Source organism: Montipora foliosa, chromosome 14 (assembly GCF_036669935.1).
Source record: "Montipora foliosa isolate CH-2021 chromosome 14, ASM3666993v2, whole genome shotgun sequence".
Lineage (NCBI taxonomy): Eukaryota > Metazoa > Cnidaria > Anthozoa > Scleractinia > Acroporidae > Montipora > Montipora foliosa.
In genome coordinates this window covers 9,967,478-9,991,367 of record NC_090882.1, presented here as the reverse complement: position 1 = coordinate 9,991,367, position 23,890 = coordinate 9,967,478, and the positions used below count along the sequence as shown (strand labels likewise).

Genomic DNA, 23,890 nt, shown 5'->3' with positions numbered 1-23,890 from the left:
GAGTGACAGGCAAGACTTTTACCGACACGGAAAAAAATACTAAAAAAAAAAAAACGGAAATCTACCTAATTTCCGACTGGGTTTGCAACCCAGTAATTACTACCTCATAACTGTCTCGATACACTCTTCTTTTATAAGAACATTTTCAGTTTACAAGAACGCCTTTCACGCCGGAGATTAACCAAAATTTTAAGAACATACTAATGTACTAGTCAAATCGACATCTTCAACATCTTCCCCTTCCCCCCCCCCCCCTCCTTTCGGGCATACTCCGGGCATTAGACGCCTTTTGCTACCCGGGGGGAGGGAATTTGATCATCTTAGTCTTCCCGGGGGCAAAGCATTTGATCACCGCTCCTAGGGGTGGGGAATTCGATGAGGCCATTTGATCACCTGAAATAGACCTATGATGAGGCATTTGAACAGCGTTTTGGCCCGGGGAGGGGGGATTTCAACAAAAATTTTCCAAAAATTCAAATGCCCGGGGGGTTGCCCGAGGGGGATGTTGAAGCTTCGATTTGACTGGTACATAACAACATACCCAAGCTGAGAGTGAGTTAAGAATGTCTTTAAATTATTTTGCTCATTTCTTTTTTTGTTTTTTTTGAGTGGTATAAATAACGGCAAAAGAAATGTTAACTGCGGTAGTCTACACAGAAAAATTCACTCGAATACTTAGCGAAGTCCTTTAACATTAACAATGTGGTGTTCTTATTGCATGCTACACCGAAGAACAACTTCGTTTAGTTATAGTCGAACTTAGAATGCCACACAACTTCGGTTTAAGAAAATGTTAACAACAATAACAACAACAACAAAGAAGAACAAGAAAGTTCAGGCTCAGCCCTAAAATAAGTCGTTCGTGTGGCTCATTGGGGCCTACAGTACTCAGCAACTCACGGGGGTGGCTTCCGTCGGTCTTGTTTACAGCACGTTTCATTTGCTATCGAAAGCAAGCTCTATTGCTATTGAAGAAATTACGTGACATCGGTTATTCATAAACATGGTGGGTGTACATGTGTTCAAGGTTAGAAGCTGTAATTCTCGTGATCTTTTGAATTCATAATAGAGAATACTCAATCCACTTTGTTCTTAAAATGTGTTACCAGGAGCTCATGACTAGGAACATCCCCATGCATTATATCATTGAGTCAACCTGTGCATTACATTACAATACATTACATACTTAATTGACTGCTCCCCATAGGGGCTTTTCAGGGCCAATGAAACAATCAACGAAACAACAGAACACAACAACAACTGGGGAGTCAGGATGGCTTAGTGGTTATCAACCATGCCTTCCACCTCTGCGACCCAGGTTCAACTCTCGGCCCCGGGATCGTATGTGGCTTGAGTTTCAGTTGATCTCAACCTAACTCCGAGGGTTTTTCTCCGGGTACTCCGGTTTTCCTCCCTCAGCAAAATCGACTCACAGCCTATTCCATCAGGCTGTGCTGCTGTGCTCCGAGGTCATCCATGGGTCGTGTTCAGGAGCCGAGCGCCTAGCCGGCAGCACAGCTCCTTCGGTCCGATCTCGTTGAGCCGCGCCCTTAGCAATTCAGTCTTCGACTGCGAGAAAGGGCGATTAGCAGGTCACGTATTATTTATTATTTATTATTTATTTTTTCGCTCTTTTGTTTTCTTTGTGTTACGTCATCCGTAAGTTTCACAGGTTTTTCCACCAAGGATGAGCCAAAATGGTGGCCAATCTCGACGTACAACCTTGTGACGTCATCGGCACCATGTTAGTGGTTCAACTGGATAAGCCAATGAGTGCCCTAATTTCTGGGTTATAACATGCTTAATGTTCTCTCCAAAACTGAGTAATTTCCCCAGTACTTAACGTACACGGAATCCTTAAAACACAAATTTATAGGAGGAATTTCTTACAAACATAAAAATCTCAATAATTTTTCCCGTTTCAAGAAACAATGCAAGAAAATTGTGCTGCACCTCCAAATTAAGTAAAACCAGAAGCACATGACAATGAAACTCTTTTCTTTGGAACAAAGCTTGGGATTTTAGGACACCAATTTTATACCCAAATATGAACAAAAATAAGATCGAGGCTGCGCGTGAATGAAAATGGGCGAGCTACGCTACATCCAAATAAGGAAATTCTTAAACTCAAGAAACCCCAGCTCTGAATCAGAGTTAAACGCTTCAAGGTCATGAGCTTCTGGTAAAACATACAGCTATAAAATACATTTCTAATGCTATGCCATGGTACCCGACTTACTTCCGTTACTAAAAGAATCTAGATACGCATTCGTCAGCTCGAATGCTGTACTCCTCTGACCACTGCCAACTTCACTCTAAACAATGGCGTTTTTCTTTCCCTTTCATAATATTTTTTATTAAAATCCAACTAGTGGTCTATTATCAATGCTGCGTTCTGATTGGTTGAGCTACTAGTAGGCTATTTGTTATAGCCCACTAGTAGCGAAAAGCGCCGGCTTTGAAAACCAAAACAACAATTAAGTCTAGCTTTAACTAGCGAAAGATGTTTTGTCTCGATATTTTTTTGACCAACTAGTTGGATTTTACTAAAAAAATATTCCTCTCGCCCTCATGGCCTCTGAGTCAATAGCCCATTCGGCCTTTGGCCTCATGGGCTATTGACTCAGAGCCCATTCGGGCTCGAGGAATAATTGATAAATATCCTTGAGTTGTTATTTTCTAACCTTTACAATGTCAAGAAGTGTGAATGAAAGAAACTAAACTGAATCAAGAGGAACATTCAGGGTGTGTTCCTCTGGTGAATCCTTTTTGAAAAAAGGATTAGCTGGATTTGAAATCCGAAGAATCCAAACCGAGATTTACGGTTTTTCTCTGGGTACTCCAGGTACTCCGGCTTTTCCCTCTCCACAAAAACCAACATTTGATTTGATATGTATTAATTTGATTTGACTTCATTTGTGCACGACCTCACAAGCTATTCAGCTTTAAACATTTTCGTGTGAAAATACAGTTTTATTATGCAGTATAAACGTTCGTATGCTAGTTTAGCACATAGCTCAATAGGGCGCAATTGCGTAACCTAAAGGCTGTAAAAATAACCTGAATGTATCTAAAAAGTTCGTATCTACATATATCGATCTATATATAAGCGAATTAAAAGGTTAACTTTGATTCTTAAAAAGGTAGAAATGTGAAATGAATCTCTTCAGACCTATTACAACAATAATATTAAAAAACGACAATATTAAAGTATCTATTATTAAAGCATCTATTATTATTATTATTATTATTATTATTATTCGCGATCTACCGTGTTCCCTTTGTAACAGAGCATTTTACAATGACTGCAAAAATTCTCGCGCGCTCATTGGCTAATTTTTATTGTCAATAAGCGGACAGACACATAAATTTATAATTTATGCGATAATGACGCGATATTGCTCGCGTCAGATTGAAGTTTCTGGCATTTTTGTCTCGCTTTCTTCTCGTGTTTCGACTTAATTTTTGAGCCCTCTGCCTTTTTGTTTGTCGGCTATCGCCTCGTGGATCCACAGCTACTTTGACAATGTTATGACGCAATTCATGATCAATAACAGGACAGACGCATGAAAAACTGACATCAATTTGTTAATTTGCATGATGACGACACTTCACTACAAGTACCAGAATCCTTCAGGTTTTGCTTATTTTTACCCCGCTGGGAATACAAAACTTCAATGAGAAAAGAGAATCAAACTGAATTCTGGTGATTGTAGTCAAATGACGCTACCGTGAAAGTTGCCTATTCATGGATTGATGATCAGTTGTGCCAGCGATACTTCTAGCTGGAGCACACTCAGTCCTTCCCATTTTAAACTCTGCCACCATTTTGCGCTAGGCCTCCATCGTCATTATTGGAATAACCGATTAGAGAAATCTCCATGGTATGCTCACATTATTTGTCAAAGAGTATAAAACACATCATTTTGAGAGGCCGCCCTATATAACACATTCACGAGGGGTTACCACGGTCACAGATCCAATTTCGGATTTCGCGTTTCTATCGGCGGCGATGTATCTGACAAATCTCGGATAAAAAATCCGTTTTTGGATTCGCCGAAAGGAACACACTTTATGCTTTCTTTGCTGCACACACTGGCGTGGGTCACGAAAATGTCGGTTCCAGGTAGTTTAAGACACAACAGCAGCAAAGCACAAAAACTGCATAAATATTATTTTTCGAGTAAAAACAACAGCTTTGCACGCTTCGCGCGTGTGTTTCACGTTTTAGTACACTTCTTTACAGTTCCCTTCAAAACAACAACGTGAAACGCGATGTTTCTCGTGACATCACCCATTGTTATTAATATGCCAACCAGAAACTAATTGGCTGTTGAAACAATGACTTCTTTTGTTCCGTGGTTAGCAAATTTGAATATCAAAAGAAATGTGACGTCAATGTTTGTAAACAAGAGATATCGCTGAGGGCATCAGAGCACCAAGATAAATTCGTTTCTCTCTGCTTTCCTGAGGGCCTTTTCTACCAGCTCCACTCTCACGTAAGTGGCACACTTTTATCATATTTAATGGTCGCTAAGTGGCATTCCGAGGGCTCGTTACCATAATCAGGAACTTAAGATCCACGAGCGTGACGTCGACCAAAACGTCAAATAAAATGAAATTTTGCATTATTGTAAGTCTTTCACGATCTTTCCATCTCGCTTACTTCGCACAAACTGAGCGAAGTGTCATAAAAAACAAATTAAGTATAGGTGGTTTGCAACCGATCTCTAGAGACACAGATAACAATGCTGCTATGTATAATTGCTGGTGGATGAACAAAAGGAGCTAATGAGAGATCTTCTGTTTTCGTCCACCAACATGGCGGCGATGACGTCACGTGAAAACCACCTATTAGCGGTTTCAGAGTAAAACTAGATGCAACTCTTAGCTAAAATGAACATGTCACTAATATCACGTCTACCTGTCTGGTTAGTCTAGAAAACGTTATTACATCTCTAGTATTCAGTAAGCTGTATTTTAATTTGTTCAACTGTTTGGGCTTACACTAGCAAAACCAATATGCGGAAGTTACAGAAGATCCAGAACTTTGCGGCCAGAATCCTTACAGGAACAAGAAAGTACGAACATATAACACCGGTATTGAACGACCTCAGATAGCTCTCAGTGCCTGCCATGCTCGCACTTTATGATGCAATATTAACTTTCAGATGTTTAAGGGGATTAGCCTTAAAGTATCTTAGCTCACACTTCTGTTCATGGGAGAAACACTAGAAATAAGAACAAGTTAGACATCCCAGCGTTCAATACAGCTGCTGGTCAGCGATGTTTTATATATCGAGCGGTGAAATGCTGGAACACGCTCCCTAACGAAATTACTAAATGTGAAAGCTTTTAAAGGCCCGTGCAAACGCTCGCAACAACACGCAACATTGTTGGGCCCAACAATGTTGTCTCTTGTTGCGCAATGTTAGCCGATGTGTGCAAACGCTCGCAACAAGTCACAACATGTTGGGTTTTTAGATGAGAATACAAAGGACTCTGGGACGTTTTCCATCTCCGACGCGATGTTGATTTCTTGTTCGCTTGTATTTGTGTGGATACGTGGCATATAGTGCGCGTGCGCCGGCGCAACTTTGTTGGATGTGCTGTGCAAACGAACGCAACATTGTTGGACCACGCTTCGATGACCGCGAAACAATAGAAATGTTGGCACTTGTTGGCTCTGAAGTTTGACCAGTTTCAAACTTCATCCAACAACTTCCAACAAGTCGCAACAACACACAACATGGTGTGCAAACGGTCGCAACATGTTAGGCCCAACAATGTTGGGTCTTGTTGGCCAACAATGTTGCGAGCGTTTGCACAGGGCTTTACACAGTTTTAAATCTAAAGCTAAGAGTCATTTTTAAACAGTTTTAAATGAATCTATCATGTTTTATTATATTTATCATAATTTCATATTATTGTACATACGTTTTAGATATAGTTATTTACTTATTTTTGTCAATTATTGCGGAAGAACCCTTTGGGAGCATTAATCAGTTTTGTTGCGGTGTCGCTGCCGTAGAGGTCGTCGTTTCTAAACTGCTCACTGATACAATTTTGCTTCAAGGAGTGATGGCTTACATTCAAATATTACTAAATAGGACTGAGAGAATGTAATTATGCAAGATCTCTCGGGCGTGGAAAAAAAATCAATCACAAATCCTCGAGGAACAGGTCAGTAAAATACAATCTATTGGCCGAAACGGAAAATACCATAATCACTTCTTGTTTCTCTACCTGAATTTCGAATAAGCATTGTCTCTCTTGGGACTTGGTATGGAACAATGGTCCCAAGACAAAACGAAAAAATGCTTATTCAATATTTGAAAGTCATGCCACGAAACAACACTTTAAAATGTGGCACGAGTTTGAGGAATGTTATCTGGCAAGACCTTTGGATCGTATAATTTACCATATTGTAATATATGCAGTATGAATTAGAATGCATGATCGACTGTTTAAATAATACAAAACGTTCTTGTATGGCGCATTTCCACTGCCCAATGCGCCCTACAACCAGTTTATCGCTAAATAAATACCGTATCTAATCAATGATAAAATGGACTCTCTAAAAAGATACGTTTTAAGTTTAGTTTTAAAACAGTTCACTGTCTTCGCTTGTTCTCAGGCAAAGAGTTCCATAGTTTTGGTGCTGGGAACGAAAAAGCTCTGCCACCATAAAAGTCAGTTCTAATCTTTGTAGGATGGACTAGTAAGTGTGACGATGATCTTAAAATTCAGGACGAAAGGTACTCGTCAATTAAAGGCATCAAATAGTTTGCTGACTGTCCATGCAGGGTCTTATAAGTTATGAGGATCTTGAATTGAATTCTCCTCTCAACTGAGAGACAATGTAAAGTCTTGAACAAAGGCGTTACATGATCTGACCGTTTCACCAATTGTGTTTCAAATCGTTTTCTCTGAATATCAAAGCTTGCTGCAGTCATTGGAGGTCAACCGGAGGTGAATTTATCCAGCACAACCCGCGAGATCTCCACTTCTCCAAAGTAACAAAAAAGCAAAATAGGGACTTTCTTGCCTTGGTTATGTGATTTATCTCCTTTCATTTGGCCTCTTACTCTCAGAAGTTACGTCTTTCAACAGCAAATAATTCTGGTTACTGTTAACCAGAATAAAAACAAACTATCAGCTGTGCTTGTGCTCTAAAGCATCTTTTCCGAACAGTTATATTGAATTCTAATGCAAGCTAGAAGGAATGCAGTGCAGAGGTAAAATCACCTAACGAATGCTGTGTCACCCCGAGTGAATGGTAACCCTTAGCTGTGCTTGCATAACCTACTCCGAACAATTTTATTCCCACATCTAATGCCCGTTGATCAGACTGAAGAGCAGAGGTAAAACCACCTAACAAATGGTGTGTCACCCCAAGTGAATGGTAACTATCAGCTGTGCTTGCATGATCTTCTCCGAACAATTTTAATCGCACATCTAATCCCCGTTGATGGGACCGCAGAGCAGAGGTAAAATCACCTAACCAATGGTTTGTTACCCCGAGTGAATGGTAACTATCAGCTGTTCTTGCATGAACGTCTCCGAACAATTTTATTCGCACAGCTAATGCCCGCTGATTTGACTGCAGAGCAGAGGTAAAATCACCCAACGAATGCAGTGCCAGCCCGTGTTCATGGTAACTATAAGCTGTGCTTGCATGATCTTCTCCGAGCAATTTTAGTCGCACATCTAATGCCCGTTGATGAGACTGCAGGGCAGAGATAAAATTACCTAAAGAATGCTGTGTCACCCCGAATTCATGGTAAATTTCAGCCGTTCTAGCATGCTCTTCTCCGAGCAACTTTATTCCCACATCTAATGCCCGTTGATGTGACTGCAGAGCAGAGGTATAATCACCTAAAGAATGCAGTGTCACCCCGTGTTCATGGTAACTATAAGCTGTATTGCATGATCTTCTCCGAGCAACTTTATACGCACATCTAATGCCCGTTGATGAGACTGCGGAGCAGAGGTAAAATCACCTAACGAATGCTGTATGACCCCGAGTGAATACAAATTACCAGCTGTTCTTGCACGATCTTCTCCGAGCAACTTTAATCGCACATCTAATGCCCCTTAATGAGACTGAAGAGCAGAAGTAAAATCATCTAACGAATGCTGTGTCAACCCGAGTGAATGGTACGTATCAGCCGTGGTTGCATGATCTTCTCCGAGCAATTTTATTCGCACATCTAATGCCCGCTGTTTTGAATGCAGAGCAGAGGTAAAGTCACCTAACGAATGCTGTGTCACCCCAAGTGAATGGTAACTATTAGCTGTTGTTGCATGATCTTCTCCGAGCCACTTTATTCGCACATCTAATTCCCGTTGATGAGACTGTAGAGCAGAGGTAAAATCACCTAAGGAATGCTGTGTTACCCCGAGTGAATGGTAACTATCAGCTGTTCGTGCATGATCTTCTCCGAACAATTTTATTCGCAAATCTAATGCCCGTTGATGAGACTGCAGAGCAGAGGTAAAATCACCTAACGAATGCTGTGTCACCCCGAGTTCATGGTAACTATCAGCTGTCCTTGCATGATCTTCTCCGAACAACTTTATTTGCACATCTAATGCCCGTTGATCAGACTGTAGAGCAGAGGTAAAATCACCTAACGAATGCTGTGTCACCCCGAATGAATGGTAACTATCAGCTGTGCTTGCATGATCTTCTCCGAACAATTTTATTCGCACATCTAATGACCGTTGATGAGACTGCAGAGCAGAGGTAAAATCACCTAACGAATGCTGTGTCACTCCAAGTGAATGGTAACTATCAACTGTGCTTGCATGATCTTCTCCGAGCAACTTTATTCGCACATCTAATGCCCGTTGATGAGACTGTAGAGCAGAGGTAAAATCACCTAACGAATGCTGTGTCATCCCAAGTGTATGGTAAGTATCAGCTGTTCTTGCATGATCTTCTCCGAACAATTTTAGTCGGACATCTAATGCCTGCTGCTTTGACTGCAAAGCAGAGGTAAAATCACCTAACGAATGCTGTGTCATCCCTAGTATATGGTAGCTATCAGCTGTTTTTGCATGATTTTCTCCGAACAATTTTATTCGCACATCTAATGCCCGCTGCTTTGACTGCAGAGCAGAGGTAAGATCACCTAACGAATGCTGTGTCACCCCGAGTGAATGGTACTTATCAGCTATGCTTGCAAAGTCTTCTCTGAGCAACTTTATTCGCACATGTAATGCCCGTTGATGACACTGTAAAGCAGAGGAAAAATCACCTAACGAATGCTGAGTCACCCCGAGTAAATGGTAACTCTCAGCTGTTCTTGCATGATCTTCTCCGAACAATTTTTTTCGCACATCTAATGCCCGCTGTTTTGACTGCAGAGCAGAGGTAAAGTCACCTAACGAATGCTGTGTCACCCCAAGTGTATGGTAACTATCAGCTGTTCTTGCATGATCTTCTCCGAATAAATTTATTCGCACATCTAATGCCCGCTGCTTTGACTGCAGAGCAGAGATAAAATCACCTAACGAATGCTGTGTCACCCCGAGTATATGGTAACTATCAGCTGTGCTTGCATGATTTTCTCCGGACAATTTTATTCGCACATCTAATGCCCGTTGATATGACTGCAGAGCGGAGGTAAAATCACCTAAGGAATGCTGTGTCACCCCGAGTAAATGGTAACTATCAGCTGTTCTTGAATGATCTTCTCCGAACAACTTTATTTGCACATCTAATGCCCGCTGCAGTGACTGCAGAGCAGAGGTAAAATCACCTAACGAATGCTGTGTCACCCCGAGTTTATTGTAACTATGAGCTGTGCTTGCATGATCTTCTCCGAATAATTTTATTCGCACGTCTAATGTCCGTTGATGAGACTGCAGAGCAGAGGTAAAATCACCTAAGGAATACTGTGTCACCCCGAGTGAATGGTAACTATTAGCTGTTCTTGCATGATCTTCTCCGAACAACTTTATTTGCACATCTAATGCCCGCTGCATTGACTGCAGAGCAGAGGTAAAATCACCTAACGAATGCTGTGTCACCCCGAGTTCATAGTAACTATGAGCTGTGCTTGCATGATCTTCTCCGAACAATTTTATTCGCACATCTAATGCCCGTTGATGAGACTGTAGAGCAGAGGTAAAATAACCTAAGGAATACTGTGTCACCCCGAGTAAATGGTAACTATCAGCTGTTCTTGCATGATCTTCTCCGAACAACTTTATTTGCACATCTAATGCCCGCTGCATTGACTGCAGAGCAGAGGTAAAATCACCTAACGAATGCTGTGTCACCCCGAGTTCATGGTAAGTATTAGCTGTGCTTGCATGATCTTCTCCGAACAATTTTATTCGCAAATCTAATGCCCGTTGATGAGACTGCAGAGCAGAGGAAAAATCACCTAACGAACGCTGTGTCACCCCGAGTAAATGGTAACTATGCGCTGTTCTTGCATGATCTTCTCCGAACAATTTTATTCGCACATCTAATGCCCGTTGATGAGACTGTAGAGCAGAGGTAAATTCACCTAAGGCATGCTGTGTCACCCCGAGTGAATGGTAACTATTAGCTGTTCTTGCATGATCTTCTCCGAACAACTTTACTTGCACATCTAATGCCCGCTGCATTGACTGCAGAGCAGAGGTAAAATCACCTAACGAATGCTGTGTCATCCCGAGTTCATAGTAACTATGAGCTGTGCTTGCATGATCTTCTCCGAACAATTTTATTCGCACATCTAATGCCCGTTGATGAGACTGTAGAGCAGAGGTAAAATCACCTAAGGCATGCTGTGTCACCCCGAGTTCATAGTAACTATGAGCTGTGCTTGCATGATCTTCTCCGAACAATTTTATTCGCACATCTAATGCCCGTTGATGAGACTGTAGAGCAGAGGTAAAATCACCTAAGGAATACTGTGTCACCCCGAGTAAATGGTAACTATCAGCTGTTCTTGCATGAGATTCTCCGAACAATTTTATCCACACATCTAATGCCCGCTGCTTTGACTGCAGAGCAGACGTAAAATCACCTAACGAATGCTGTGTCACCCCGAGTTCATGGTAACTATCAGCTGTGCTTGCATGATCTTCTCCGAACAATTTTATACGCACATCTAATGCCCGCTGCTTTGACTGCAGAGCAGAGGTAAAATCACCTAATGAATGCTGTGTCAACCCGAGTTCATGGTAACTATCAGCTGTGCTTGCATGATCTTCTCCGAGCAACTTTATTCGCACATCTAATGCCCGTTGATCAGACTGTAGAGCAGAGGTAAAATCACCTAACGAATGCTGTGTCACCCCCAGTGAATCGTAACTATCAGCTGTTCTTGCATGATCTTCTCCGAACAATTTTATTCGCAAATCTAATGCCCGATGATGAGACTGCAGAGCAGAGGTAAAATCACCTAACGAACGCTGTGTCACCCCGAGTAAATGGTAACTATGAGCTGTTCTTGCATGATCTTCTCCGAACAATTTTATTCGCACATCTAATGCCCGTTGATGAGACTGTAGAGCAGAGGTAAAATCACCTAAGGAATACTGTGTCGCCCCGAGTAAATGGTAACTATCAGCTGTTCTTGCATGATCTTCTCCGAACAATTTTATCCACACATCTAATGCCCGCTGCTTTGACTGCAAAGCAGACGTAAAATCACCTAACGAATGCTGTGTCACCCCGAGTTCATGGTAACTATCAGCTGTGCTTGCATGATCTTCTCCGAACAATTTTATCCGCACATCTAATGCCCGCTGCTTTGACTGCAGAGCAGAGGTAAAATCACCTAACGAATGCTGTGTCAACCCGAGTTCATGGTAACTATCAGCTGTGCTTGCATGATCTTCTCCGAGCAACTTTATTCGCACATCTAATGCCCGTTGATCAGACTGTAGAGCAGAGGTAAAATCACCTAACGAATGCTGTGTCACCCCCAGTGAATCGTAACTATCAGCTGTTCTTGCATGATCTTCTCCGAACAATTTTATTCGCAAATCTAATGCCCGATGATGAGACTGCAGAGCAGAGGTAAAATCACCTAACGAACGCTGTGTCACCCCGAGTAAATGGTAACTATGAGCTGTTCTTGCATGATCTTCTCCGAAAAATTTTATTCGCACATCTAATGCCCGTTGATGAGACTGTAGAGCAGAGGTAAAATCACCTAAGGAATACTGTGTCACCCCGAGTAAATGGTAACTATCAGCTGTTCTTGCATGATCTTCTCCGAGCAACTTTATTCGCACATCTAATGCCCGTTGATCAGACTGTAGAGCAGAGGTAAAATCACCTAACGAATGCTGTGTCACCCCGAGTGAATCGTAACTATCAGCTGTTCTTGCATGGTGTTCTCCGAACAATTTTATTCGCACATCTAATGCCCGTTGATGAGACTGCAGGGCAGAGGTAAAATCACCTAACGAATGCTGTGTCACCCCGAGTTCATGGTAAGAATCAGCTGTGCTTGCATGATCTTCTCCGAGCAACTGTATTCGCACATCTAATGCCCGTTGATGAGACTGTAGAGCAGAGGTAAAATCACCTAACGAATGCTGTGTTACCCCGAGTTCATGGTAAGTGTGAGCTGTGCTTGCATGATCTTCTCCGAACAATTTTATTCGCAAATCTAATGCTCGTTGATGAGACTGCAGAGCAGAGGTAAAATCACCTAACGAACGCTGTGTCACCCCGAGTAAATGGTAACTATGAGCTGTTCTTGCATGATCTTCTCCGAACAATTTCATTCGCACATCTAATGCCCGTTGCTGAGACTGTAGAGCAGAGGTAAAATCACCTAAGGCATGCTGTGTCACCCCAAGTGAATGGTAACTATTAGCTGTTCTTGCATGATCTTCTCCGAACAACTTTATTTGCACATCTAATGCCCGATGCATTGACTGCAGAGCAGAGGTAAAATCACCTAAGGAATACTGTGTCACCCCGAGTAAATGGTAACTATTAGCTGTTCTTGCATGAACTTCTCCGAACAATTTTATCCGCACATCTAATGCCCGCTGCTTTGACTGCAGAGCAGACGTAAAATCACCTAAGGAATGCTGTGTCACCCCGAGTTCATGGTAAGTATGAGCTGTGCTTGCATGATCTTCTCCGAACAATTTTATTCGCAAATCTAATGCCCGTTGATAAGACTGCAGAGCAGAGGTAAAATCACCTAACGAACGCTGTGTCACCCCGAGTAAATGGTAACTATGCGCTGTTCTTGCATGATCTTCTCCGAACAATTTTATTCGCACATCTAATGCCCGCTGCTTTGACTGCAGAGCAGAGGTAAAATCACCTAACGAATGCTGTGTCACCCCGAGTTCATAATAACTATCAGCTGTGCTTGCATGATCTTCTCCGAACAATTTTATCCGCACATCTAATGCCCGCTGCTTTGACTGCAGAGCAGAGGTAAAATCACCTAACGAATCCTGTGTCACCCCGAGTTCATAATAACTATCAGCTGTGCTTGCATGATCTTCTCCGAACAATTTTATCCGCACATCTAATGCCCGCTGCTTTGACTGCAGAGCAGAGGTAAAATCACCTAACGAATGCTGTGTCACCCCTAGTGAATGGTAACAATTAGCTGTTCTTGCATGATCTTCTCCGAATAATTTTATTCGCACATCTAATGTGCGCTGCTTTGACTGCAGAGCAGAGGTAAAATCACCTAACGAATGCTGTGTCACCCCGAGTATATGGTAACTATCAGCTGTGCTTGCATGATATTCTCCGAGCAACTTTATTCGCACATCTAATGCCCGTTGAGCAGACTGTAGAGCAGAGGTAAAATCACCTAACGAATGCTGTGTCACCCCGAGTTCATAATAACTATCAGCTGTGCTTGCATGATCTTCTCCGAACAATTTTATCCGCACATCTAATGCCCGCTGCTTTGACTGCAGAGCAGAGGTAAAATCACCTAACGAATGCTGTGTCAACCCGAGTTCATGGTAACTATCAGCTGTGCTTGCATGATCTGCTCCGAGCAACTTTATTCGCACATCTAATGCCCGTTGATCAGACTGTAGAGCAGAGGTAAAATCACCTAACGAATGCTGTGTCACCCCGAGTGAATCGTAACTATCAGCTGTTCTTGCATGATCTTCTCCGAACAATTTTATTCGCACATCTAATGCCCGTTGATGAGACTGCAGGGCAGAGGTAAAATCACCTAACGAATGCTGTGTCACCCCGAGTTCATGGTAAGTATGAGCTGTGCTTGCATGATCTTCTCCGAACAATTTTATTCGCAAATCTAATGCCCGTTGATGAGACTGCAGAGCAGAGGTAAAATCACCTAACGAATGCTGTGTCACCCCGAGTGAATGGTAACTATCAACTGTGCTTGCATGATCTTCTCCGAGCAACTTTATTCGCACATCTAATGCCCGTTGATGAGACTGCAGAGCAGAGGTAAAATCACCTAAGGCATGCTGTGTCACCCCGAGTTCATAGTAACTATGAGCTGTGCTTGCATGATCTTCTCCGAACAATTTTATTCGCACATCTAATGCCCGTTGATGAGACTGTAGAGCAGAGGTAAAATCACCTAAGGCATGCTGTGTTACCCCGAGTTCATAGTAACTATGAGCTGTGCTTGCATGATCTTCTCCGAACAATTTTATTCGCACATCTAATGCCCGTTGATGAGACTGTAGAGCAGAGGTAAAATCACCTAAGGAATGCTGTGTCACCCCGAGTGAATGGTAACTATCAGCTGTGCTTGCATGATCTTCTCCGAGCAACTTTCTTCGCACATCTAATGCCCGTTGATCAGACTGTAGAGCAGAGTTAAAATCACCTAACGAATACTGTGTCACCCCGATTGAATGGTAGCTATGGGCTAAGGATGCATTTGCTTTTTGTTTATTTGTTCTCAATAGGATATTAAGAGCGCACGTTTCGAAATAAAGAGCCTTTGAGTAGTTCTTCTTGCTGTAGTGCAATTTACCGAAGTCTTGGTAGAACTTTGCGAGAGAGAGATTGCATTCTTGAGAACGAAGGGTCAAGGTTGAATCAACGTTCTGCTCTGGGCCTGAAGAGCTATGTTTAAATTGCTCGAGTGTTGCTTGGTGACGTGCGACTGATTCTTCGAAACCTGTTCCAACAATTCCCTCTTCTGTGAATGTTGACCCCAGAAGTACCAGAACATTACCGCAAAAATGAAACAAATGAAAGGGGGTTTTGGAATTTATCTGGAGATCATTTAACATTCGAAGGGCAGGGTTAATTACAAATTGCTGGGTGTCAGTGTCAAAGAAGTTCTTTGCTGCTTCCGTAATGTGAAATATAACTAGGAATTGCAATGGCCAATAATTACCCGAGTCAAAAGTATTTGTTTGAAGTTCTTTGCTATTTTTTGGTTTTTTTCCTTTGCGTCCCAGAGGTGGAATAACAATCAGTTGCTCGTCTGCAGCGGAATTGCATTCCTTGCGCGCGTTGTCATAGTAGTAAGTCGAGGTAGATGGGTCGTTTAAGAACTGATAGTAGACCGCCATGACTTGGTTAACAACGAGCCTTAGAATTTTCTGCTCTCCACTTTCACGCATTAAAGAAAGAGCCTCTTGCAGGCACTGTATCCCGCTCTCAACCTGGCCGTTAACAAGCTGACAGATGCCAAAGTAACACAAATATTTACTCCTTTCGTCATCAGAAACTAAACAAGATTTTGACTGGATTTCATATGCCTTCTCGAGAAGTTGCATTGAACTTCCTCCTGCTCCCCAGGTAATTTGACTAAATGCTTTAGAAGCTAGTAAACGCCTCTGGTAATGTGTATTCTCTAGATCACTGGCTGACTTTAAGGCCGAATCGTAGATAGTGTCAAAATTGTCAGATTCCATAGAACACCAAAACAACGTGTCAAGAAACATTTCTGCTTTAATCAAAACTTTAAAAACATTCTCGGCTATCCTGGGATCTCTGCAGCCGTCTACTAGACTTTCTACAAAAATCTGTTTTTCCTCATAGAATGCAATGAATGCATCCATGGAATGACCATCCAGAAACTCATCATTCAGTTTGTTGAAACGAGAGATGTAATGCTCATGGAAACGGCACTTTGCATTTGCTACTATTTCTTCCATTCGCTGATCTCCCGTTTCTTTAGCAAATGACTGAAGAAGCTTATGCATTATGAATGTTCCAGGCTGGGAGTTTGAATCGAGAAAGGATTTTCTTTGGAGTAATTTCAACATTGTGATGGCCTTGCACTTCCTAACATTCAATACAGCTGCTGCTAGAGTCGTGGTGAAACATCCCGGAAGAACAGACAAAGACACAAATGCTTCTTTTTGTTCGGGAGAAAGTCTGTGGAAGGACTTTTCATATAAGAACTGCAATCTTTGATTAGCTGGATAATCTGTATTGTCTAAGATGTCGACGATACTTTCTGTTGTGGACTCAGTGAACTCAATCAAACACTGGCTTGGTTGAACATCATCTTCAGAAACTAGAGAGCACATTAACCTCATTGCAAGAGGCACACAACCACATATTTGGGCAATTTGTGCGCAGTCATCGGGAGTCGCATTTGGCACCAATTCATGAACCAACGTACGAGATGAGGTGTCATCCAGTGACCTTATTCTTATTGATTTGTGCCCTTGGAAATTCAAGTTGATAAATTCAAATGATTCTCGTGTTGTCACCACCAGAGTTATCTTCTTATTTCGCGTGAGAATTTCTTCAAATAGTTGCAGGACGTCTTCTTTTACATTTGGAAAGCCACTCTCTAGCAGATCATCTACATTATCAAGAATAAATACGCAGGACTCTGAAATGCTGCCGAAGGTCTCAATTAGCTCATCTTCAAAAGACAGAGGCTGAGATTCTGATCTCTGACTCGGGATGGGTTGCCTTACGAGGCTGAAAAGCTTTGATGTCAGATGTGCCTTTGTCTGAAGTCCTCGTAATGAAAGGAAACAAACAGGAAAGCGTCGAGACTGCAGTTGGTGCCCCACCGCTATAGCAACCGATGTCTTTCCGAATCCGGGTGAGCCCCAGATCGTTACGATTCGGGTATGTTCGGAACTCACTAGATCCACGATCTCTTGGCATTCACTCTGTCGGCCAGTGAAGTTTGGAATCATTGAAGGAAGAACAGATCCTGGGACTGTTGACTTGATGTCTTTGTAATGCAAAAGTAAAACACAAAGTAGACGTTTCTTACTTATTTTTAATATCCTTTTTCTCGTTGAGAGAGAAGATATCAAGAAGTAAAAACAAATATCATCTTCAACTTTGTGCAAATAACCGAAAGTGTTATACAGCAGGCATATTTCCCGTTTTTCAATGCATTGTAGAAGTAGAAAACTTCAGTTGCCGTCATTTAAATGAAGACAGACCTTGTGCAATATTGGTCACGTTCTTAAGATGACGTCACTGCAGAAACTCTCGTCACAACATAAATTATCTAGTTATAATACATAATTAGTAGACTAACTATGTAATGAAGAAAGAAAATTTGTTTTTGACGTCATCTCAGAAATTAACCTTTGGCTTTGATTAGCTCAGCTGTAAGAGCAAATTTAATAACTACTGTACCCCTCGAAACAAAGAAACTATTTAATTACAACGCTTATAAGAAGAAAGTTGTCCTGAAACGAAGGAAATGATTTGAAACACCGACTTGAGAAACTGCATGTTGGCTTCACATTTCGACCCTATCAATTTCCAAACACGCAGTTTTATAATGTCACAGTTGTGACAATTTCAAACACTTAAGCTTGCCTTTTGTAGTGGAAAACAATGCGAACAAAGGCCTCACCCCGTTATCCCTAAACTGCACAGAATCCACGGGAAAAAACCTAGGTGAAACCTCGCCTTTCAACTGCCGTAAACGAGGTTTTATCTCGGTTAAACTGGAGATCGAATCCGCATTTTGACCTCGGAAGAACCGCAGCAAATGAGCAAATAGTTTCGAGCGGTAATGTAACAGTTTCGTTTATTTTTATGTGACTTGTGTTCTTTGTTATTCTTTTAACCACGCGAGATACATGGAAGATTTGTCTGTCTTTTTGTCATATTTTAACAGACAAACAGTGTGTTGTTTGTCATGCATATGCCTATTGCTATCTGCGGCTGTTTTTAAAAAGAGTCTTAAAAACAGTTGTCCTAGTGTTTTACCTGTTTTTTCTGCTTCTTTATATCGTTCCTCTTCCTTCTTTTTTAGCTCATGGATCTCCTTCCCTAACGCACTGATATCTTCCTGTTGCATCCTCAAGCCCTCCGCGACCTCTTTGTTGGCAGTGAGGCTCTCCTTTTTTATCGATGCTAAGGACTCCTCAATCTTTTTCATATCTGCATTTCTGCTCTCTAAACATTTTATGTATGCTTGCTTCTCTTCCCTTACCTGTTGTTCCAACTTACGGACTTCTGTTGTCGGAAAGTCAGATGCAGTCAAACTTCCAATAACATCAATCGATACAGTTGGAATTCCTAGAGCTTTGAACGCTTCTTTAGCGTACTGAATGTTCTGGTCAAATGTTGCTTTGTCCATCTCCAAGCGAGAAGAATGACAAACTGCATTCCTCAAACGCCGAAGCTGATCAATAGCCAGTGCAAAGGTCTCGGCATTATCTCCTACTGCGCTCAACACAGATCCATGGAAACTTCCATAAGGAACAGCTCGGGGCTTCAAATACAAATCATTGAGTGTTTTGGAATGAATACTGAAGGACTTTGCAAAGATGGTAGCCTGGAAGAAGGCGGTACAATCCCATTCATTGTACGACTGGTGTGTAGGAACTTTAGTTGTCCCTCCCTCTGTAGAGACAAAGAGATTTCTCACAGCAGTGGAGTCATCCCAAAGCTGGTAGCCAGGGCGACGACCAATGGTGGTGTCCCACATCGCCTTAAAAGTCTGACGTAAAGCCTTTGGGAATTCATTTAAAACCAGAGACAAACACTTGAAATGATTTAACTCCTCATCACGATAAGGGTGCAGGGACATCACGAGTTAGTGATAATAAAGCAATGCCACAATGGCAAAAAGGACCTAAAACAAAGATAAATGAAGAAATGCAATAAGCGGATTTCATTTAATTCACCTCTGTCGGGAAAAGAAAGCATGGTTTGCTCATTCTGAAAAGATTGCCTTAAACATGTTCTCAAGAAGAGAACAAGGAAATAATTTTCAAACCTTTGATGACTGAAACGGGTTTTTGAAAGATACAGAGGGAAATAGTTCCATTACTCGCTCTGTGACGACGATTTTTTCCTGGCTTAAAAAACAAGTTTAAAAGTTGCACAGAAGCCTATCCTATACATAAAGATTGATTTTAAGTTGAAGCGGTGCAGAGTCCTTCTTTCGCAGAAACTGCTCTGAAAACGTTACTATGCGTAAACAATTAAAAGCCCTATCCGATATGATTTTCCTTTCGGCGAACGAAATATCCGGTATAGTGTAGACATACCCAAATGATCTCATTTTAGTAACCAACAGGTCATTCCTTAATTAATATTTTGACCGCTACTTTGGTTTGGAGAAATTTGAATGAAACTTAACAAAGTTTCAATGCAGGTTAAGACCCAATAATTCGACAGTCCAGCCAATCCTTTTTCATTCATAAAAATAAGTTAGGGAGAAATCAGTGAACCACTCAAGTTTTTCAGAAGTTAAAAGCTATTGCCTATGAGTTTGCCGACTGGACAGAGAACCCAAGAAAATGCGAGCAAGCGCGCGTGTATTACATACCCTCGGGGGATTAGTCCCTCGCTCTCGCGTTGCCCACGTCAGATCGCGACAGGTCATGTGCAATTAATATGAGGACTCCAGTTATTAATCATCGGTATACAAGACGAAATTAATAGTTTCGACATGTTGGAAGAGACTTCAGTCGGGATGGCAAATTTTTGTAATTTCAACTTAAAGAACTTGTTACGAAATGTTGCCGTGCGGAGTGTTTCGAGTGTTTTACGAATATTCTGCAGCTTGAAAAACAAACAAGAAAGATCTTTAGCATCACGAAATATTGAAGAAAGCTTTTTGGAAAGATAAATTTTTCTTCATTAAGGTGAAATCGCTCTTAAACGGCAGTAAATTCATCAACAGGGGTGCAAAATTAGAGTTGACGATTTACTGACGGAATCGAACAAAATCGATTATCATTCGATGTATTTTTCCTTCCTTTTCATTGGCCGAGAGCCCACCGCATGACCTGAAAATAACTGCCTTGCTGCAAATAATATTCTGCTCATGCGTAACTGAAACCAAGCTCTGTGTGAAAATGGCAGTTCGCTTTACTGAGCTTTAAGAAGTGATTTAATTGTTAGGAATTGCGAAAAACAAACTCAGTCATCGAATGATAAAACAATTATTGTACTCGGTTATCCCAAAATATCGTGATTTGTCAGTGTCTCTGCCTTCGGCTTCGGCTTGCCACTGACCATCACGATATTTTGCTCAACCTCGCCTAATAACTGTTAATTGACTGAATAAATACCCGAATATATTCAGCTTATTTTCAAACAAAGGATCTTTTTGAGCTTATAATCTCAATAGATGCGATTACTATGAAACGACGTCAGTCTGTGAGGACAAAAGGCAACTACAGGGTACTGTATTTCGATTTTCCTGCTCAGCGATGTGTTTCAAAATGTACTTGGAGCAAAAACAAAGGTTCTGCACTCCTCGCATTTGCATGCCTTTTATAATTTAGTACATTTCTTTGCCGTTCTCGGCAACATGGGAAACTGTTCGATTCTGCAAATAGCGCCTACTCAAGTCACTTAACAAAGCACATGGTGTGCCAAACTCAAAAGCATTGTTCTAGTTGGCAATCTTGCAGATTCACCTGCTCTTCTGCTCATAAAATAGACACAGGACTTAAAAGAAATTGCATTCAAACATGGATTGTCGACAGCTTGCTAAGAAAGTCGTGTCTGATAGCCCGGGGTTAGCAGATTTTGCGATCAGGCTAACGGATTCTGACTTCCACGTGCCCGACGGGCAAGGAAACTCAAATTTCGGGATTTAATTGTAAGACAGACGTCCAGGTAACTATATGAAATTAACACCGTTGAAGTCCTGAATTCTTCAGGCTTCTCTACGCAATTGTAAAAAATGCGTTCATAACTGCGAAGATGGTAGCTTCACTTGATTTCATATCCGCAGTTCATATATGATCCATTTCATATATCATTTCATCAAAGTGAAATCTGATGAAATAAGTATCGCATAGAATTTCATGTTAGACATCTAGACTGCACAATCCAGCCAACTGTATGGCTTCATAGTTCAGTTGGTAGAGCATTGCACCGGCATCACCAAGAGTAGTTACGACGTGAGTGCTAACCATCTTCTTACCTTACTCCGTCAGGACAATCTCGCTCGCTAAGCGTCGGAAAAAGCTTTAAGGGCCTACTGACGTATTTTTTGGGGTGCGTTGCTAAGGATATAATAGTTAACTAATTTGAGAGAATGTGGCATTATTTTGGTCAGTTTCTAACCAATAACCCTAAATATGACATCATCAAGCCACGCCCATGGTCACGTGACCAATAAAAGAAAACTCTAAATTTGTCTACGTGCTACACAATTTGGGTATTTAATCAATGGTTTCATAATTTCTATTCGTTTTTGCATCCAGCCAAGCATGGTTTTCTTTTTATTTTGAAAAATGTTCTTTTTAGAGAGATAAACGATACTGAAATATCCATAAAATTTTCAAAAAAGATGATTTGAAAAAATCAATGCCTACCCATATTCAGTATTTGGAGGTGAAACGTGCCATATGAAAAACAATTAATTCAATTTAAAGACGCCCGAAACTTAGGTTTTTTCTCAAACCGGAAGTCAGTTCGTTTACGCATGCGCAGTTGATCTGAGAACGAGCGCGAGAAAGGGCGAGGAAAAATCTTGAATGGAAACAACAGTTCGTGCGGTGGTTTTTGCTTGTGGGTGGGTTTTCTGGTCAGCTCACTATATGATGACGTCAGTCACCGGAAGTAACATTTCACTTCCCTAGCAACGCTCGAAAAATCCGTCCGTGGGCCCTTAAAGCCACCCTAACGAATAAAATATTAAATGGTCTTAATCCGGATTATCTACAGGACCTGTTTTCAATTCGCACCACAAAATATAATGTCTATGCAGGAATTTAGAAATGAAGCTTTATGTGCCCAAACCAAATACCAACTATCTCAAAAAAAAGGTTTTAGCTACAGTGCGGCCTCACAATTGGAACAGCTTACCCAACAATTTACGTACGATCAAATCAGTTAGATCTTTTAAAAGAGAAATGAATCGATTTTATCAGTGAAAATGAGGGTTAGGCTCCCACACGGCAACCTTGTAAAACAGTACTTTTATTACCAAAGTTGGTACTGAATGTTATTGTACTATAGCTATTGTATTCTTACTGAAGGTTTCACCGTGTTTAAATAAAGCGTGTATGTATGTATGTATCGCAGAGGTCATAGGTTCGAATCCCGTTGGAGCCACCTGAATATTTCAATTGCTTCAGTTGTCCATATAATTGCGAGGATCATTTCTCTCTTTCGTCTATAGCCCGCACTTTAATACCTACATTTCTTGCAAAGCTAGTTGTCTACGCTTAGGTGTTGAATCCTCAAATCACTTGTTTACAATGTCACGAATCTCGGACGGTAAAGGGCTCATTCGGTGAAGTTGCGAAGTTCGATCTGGTGGAACTAGGAGGTTCATTTCAAAGTTCGAAATTTGGTTGTCTAATTCGCCACGTTATTTGCTACTTTGTGACGTAGTATCCAATTTCCCAACGGAATTACGTAACGTGATGCGGTAATATAAAGTAATGTGAAATCGACTGTAAACATACTAAACGGCCGATTTTCAGCTTACAGTAGCTTTGTACATGTTATTCTACCAGTCATCCCCCGCAGAGATTCCACGAGATACTGCGCATGCTCACAAGGCAGTCTTTCTATGCACGCTTCCAAATCTCGTCCCTAGAGCCCACGTGTCTTTTGGTCAGCGCCAAGACACGGAGAACTGTGTTGATTGGCTTATTGATCTATCAAACTGCTCATGCGTAAACTACCGAGTTTAAAATACTGTAGCTTGTAGTTTACGAATGTGGCGCAAAAATCTTCCACTTAACTTGTAAACAGGAAGATTTGTCGCTGCTGTTGTAAATGCTTGAGTTCTAATGATCGCCTTATTTCACTTTTCGGTGTAACCGGAACTCCCAAAATCTTGAAATTCCGGAAATTGATTATTCCAGAGCACTGTTAACCTCTGACGTCATAGATTTTGCACTGTTCGCCACTCAGAGACTTTTGGCGCGAAATAGTTTTATTGTTAGATGTCATGTGACCTCGAAGTAACCAATGAGAGAGCGTGCTGTTGGGGGAAAAAATCAGCTATATAACAATAGGCCATTCCGAGTTCATGTCTGCCTCCTCTTCAAAGCGAGTCTAAGTGTGAAGTTTTTTTATCAAAAAAAAAAAAGTGTGAAGTTTTTCTTATGAAAATTAGTTTTCATTCATATGTAAAGTAGAACTAATTACCATCACAAAAACTTTGCACTTAGATTCGCTTTGAAGAGGAGGCGGATATGAACTCGGAGATGGCCTATTGAAATTGTAGCTTTTCCGATTTCACGAATCGTTTTCTTTTCGCAAATTACCCTATCAAAGTACTTAGTTTCATCGTTTCGTTGCGCAAACTTCAGAAAGTGCGGAATAATTGTATAGGGAAGACAACGATCCAACCTTGCTCCCAGGGTTCTCTCCTAACGAGGTTGGACAACGATCTCGATTCAATTCGTAACACGAGTTAACGAGGAGAAAACGGGGTCTTTCTGCAGGTACCGGAAAGCATTGTGTTTTTGGTCACTTGGGATTAGTCTTTATTTGGAGTTATTTTGTTTTCTGTCTTTTCTTTCTTTTGTTTTCTTTTGT

General features: G+C 41.3%; 2 protein-coding genes across 3 annotated transcripts in view; both read right to left on the bottom strand.

The window, feature by feature from the left end:
* Nucleotides 1–7,216: 7,216 nt before the first annotated feature.
* Nucleotides 7,217–7,961, bottom strand: LOC137984418 (uncharacterized). The gene is made up of 2 exons (XM_068831596.1): nt 7,956–7,961; nt 7,217–7,855 (listed from the first exon to the last, which is right to left on the bottom strand). Exons 1-2 carry the CDS (start codon nt 7,959–7,961, stop codon nt 7,217–7,219), a joined length of 645 nt encoding a protein of 214 aa, XP_068687697.1.
* A 24-nt stretch (nt 7,962–7,985) lies between these two features.
* Nucleotides 7,986–23,890, bottom strand: part of LOC137984899 (uncharacterized) — a 29,304-nt gene continuing 13,399 nt past the window's right edge. For both annotated transcript variants that reach the window (XM_068832236.1, XM_068832237.1), the window contains exons 2-3: nt 18,134–19,004; nt 7,986–17,135 (exon numbers count right to left, since the gene is read on the bottom strand). In XM_068832236.1, the coding sequence (XP_068688337.1) occupies nt 8,098–17,135; nt 18,134–18,959 (9,864 nt within the window). In that variant the 5' untranslated portion in view covers nt 18,960–19,004 and the 3' untranslated portion in view covers nt 7,986–8,097. The remainder of the gene's footprint in view (nt 17,136–18,133; nt 19,005–23,890) is intronic.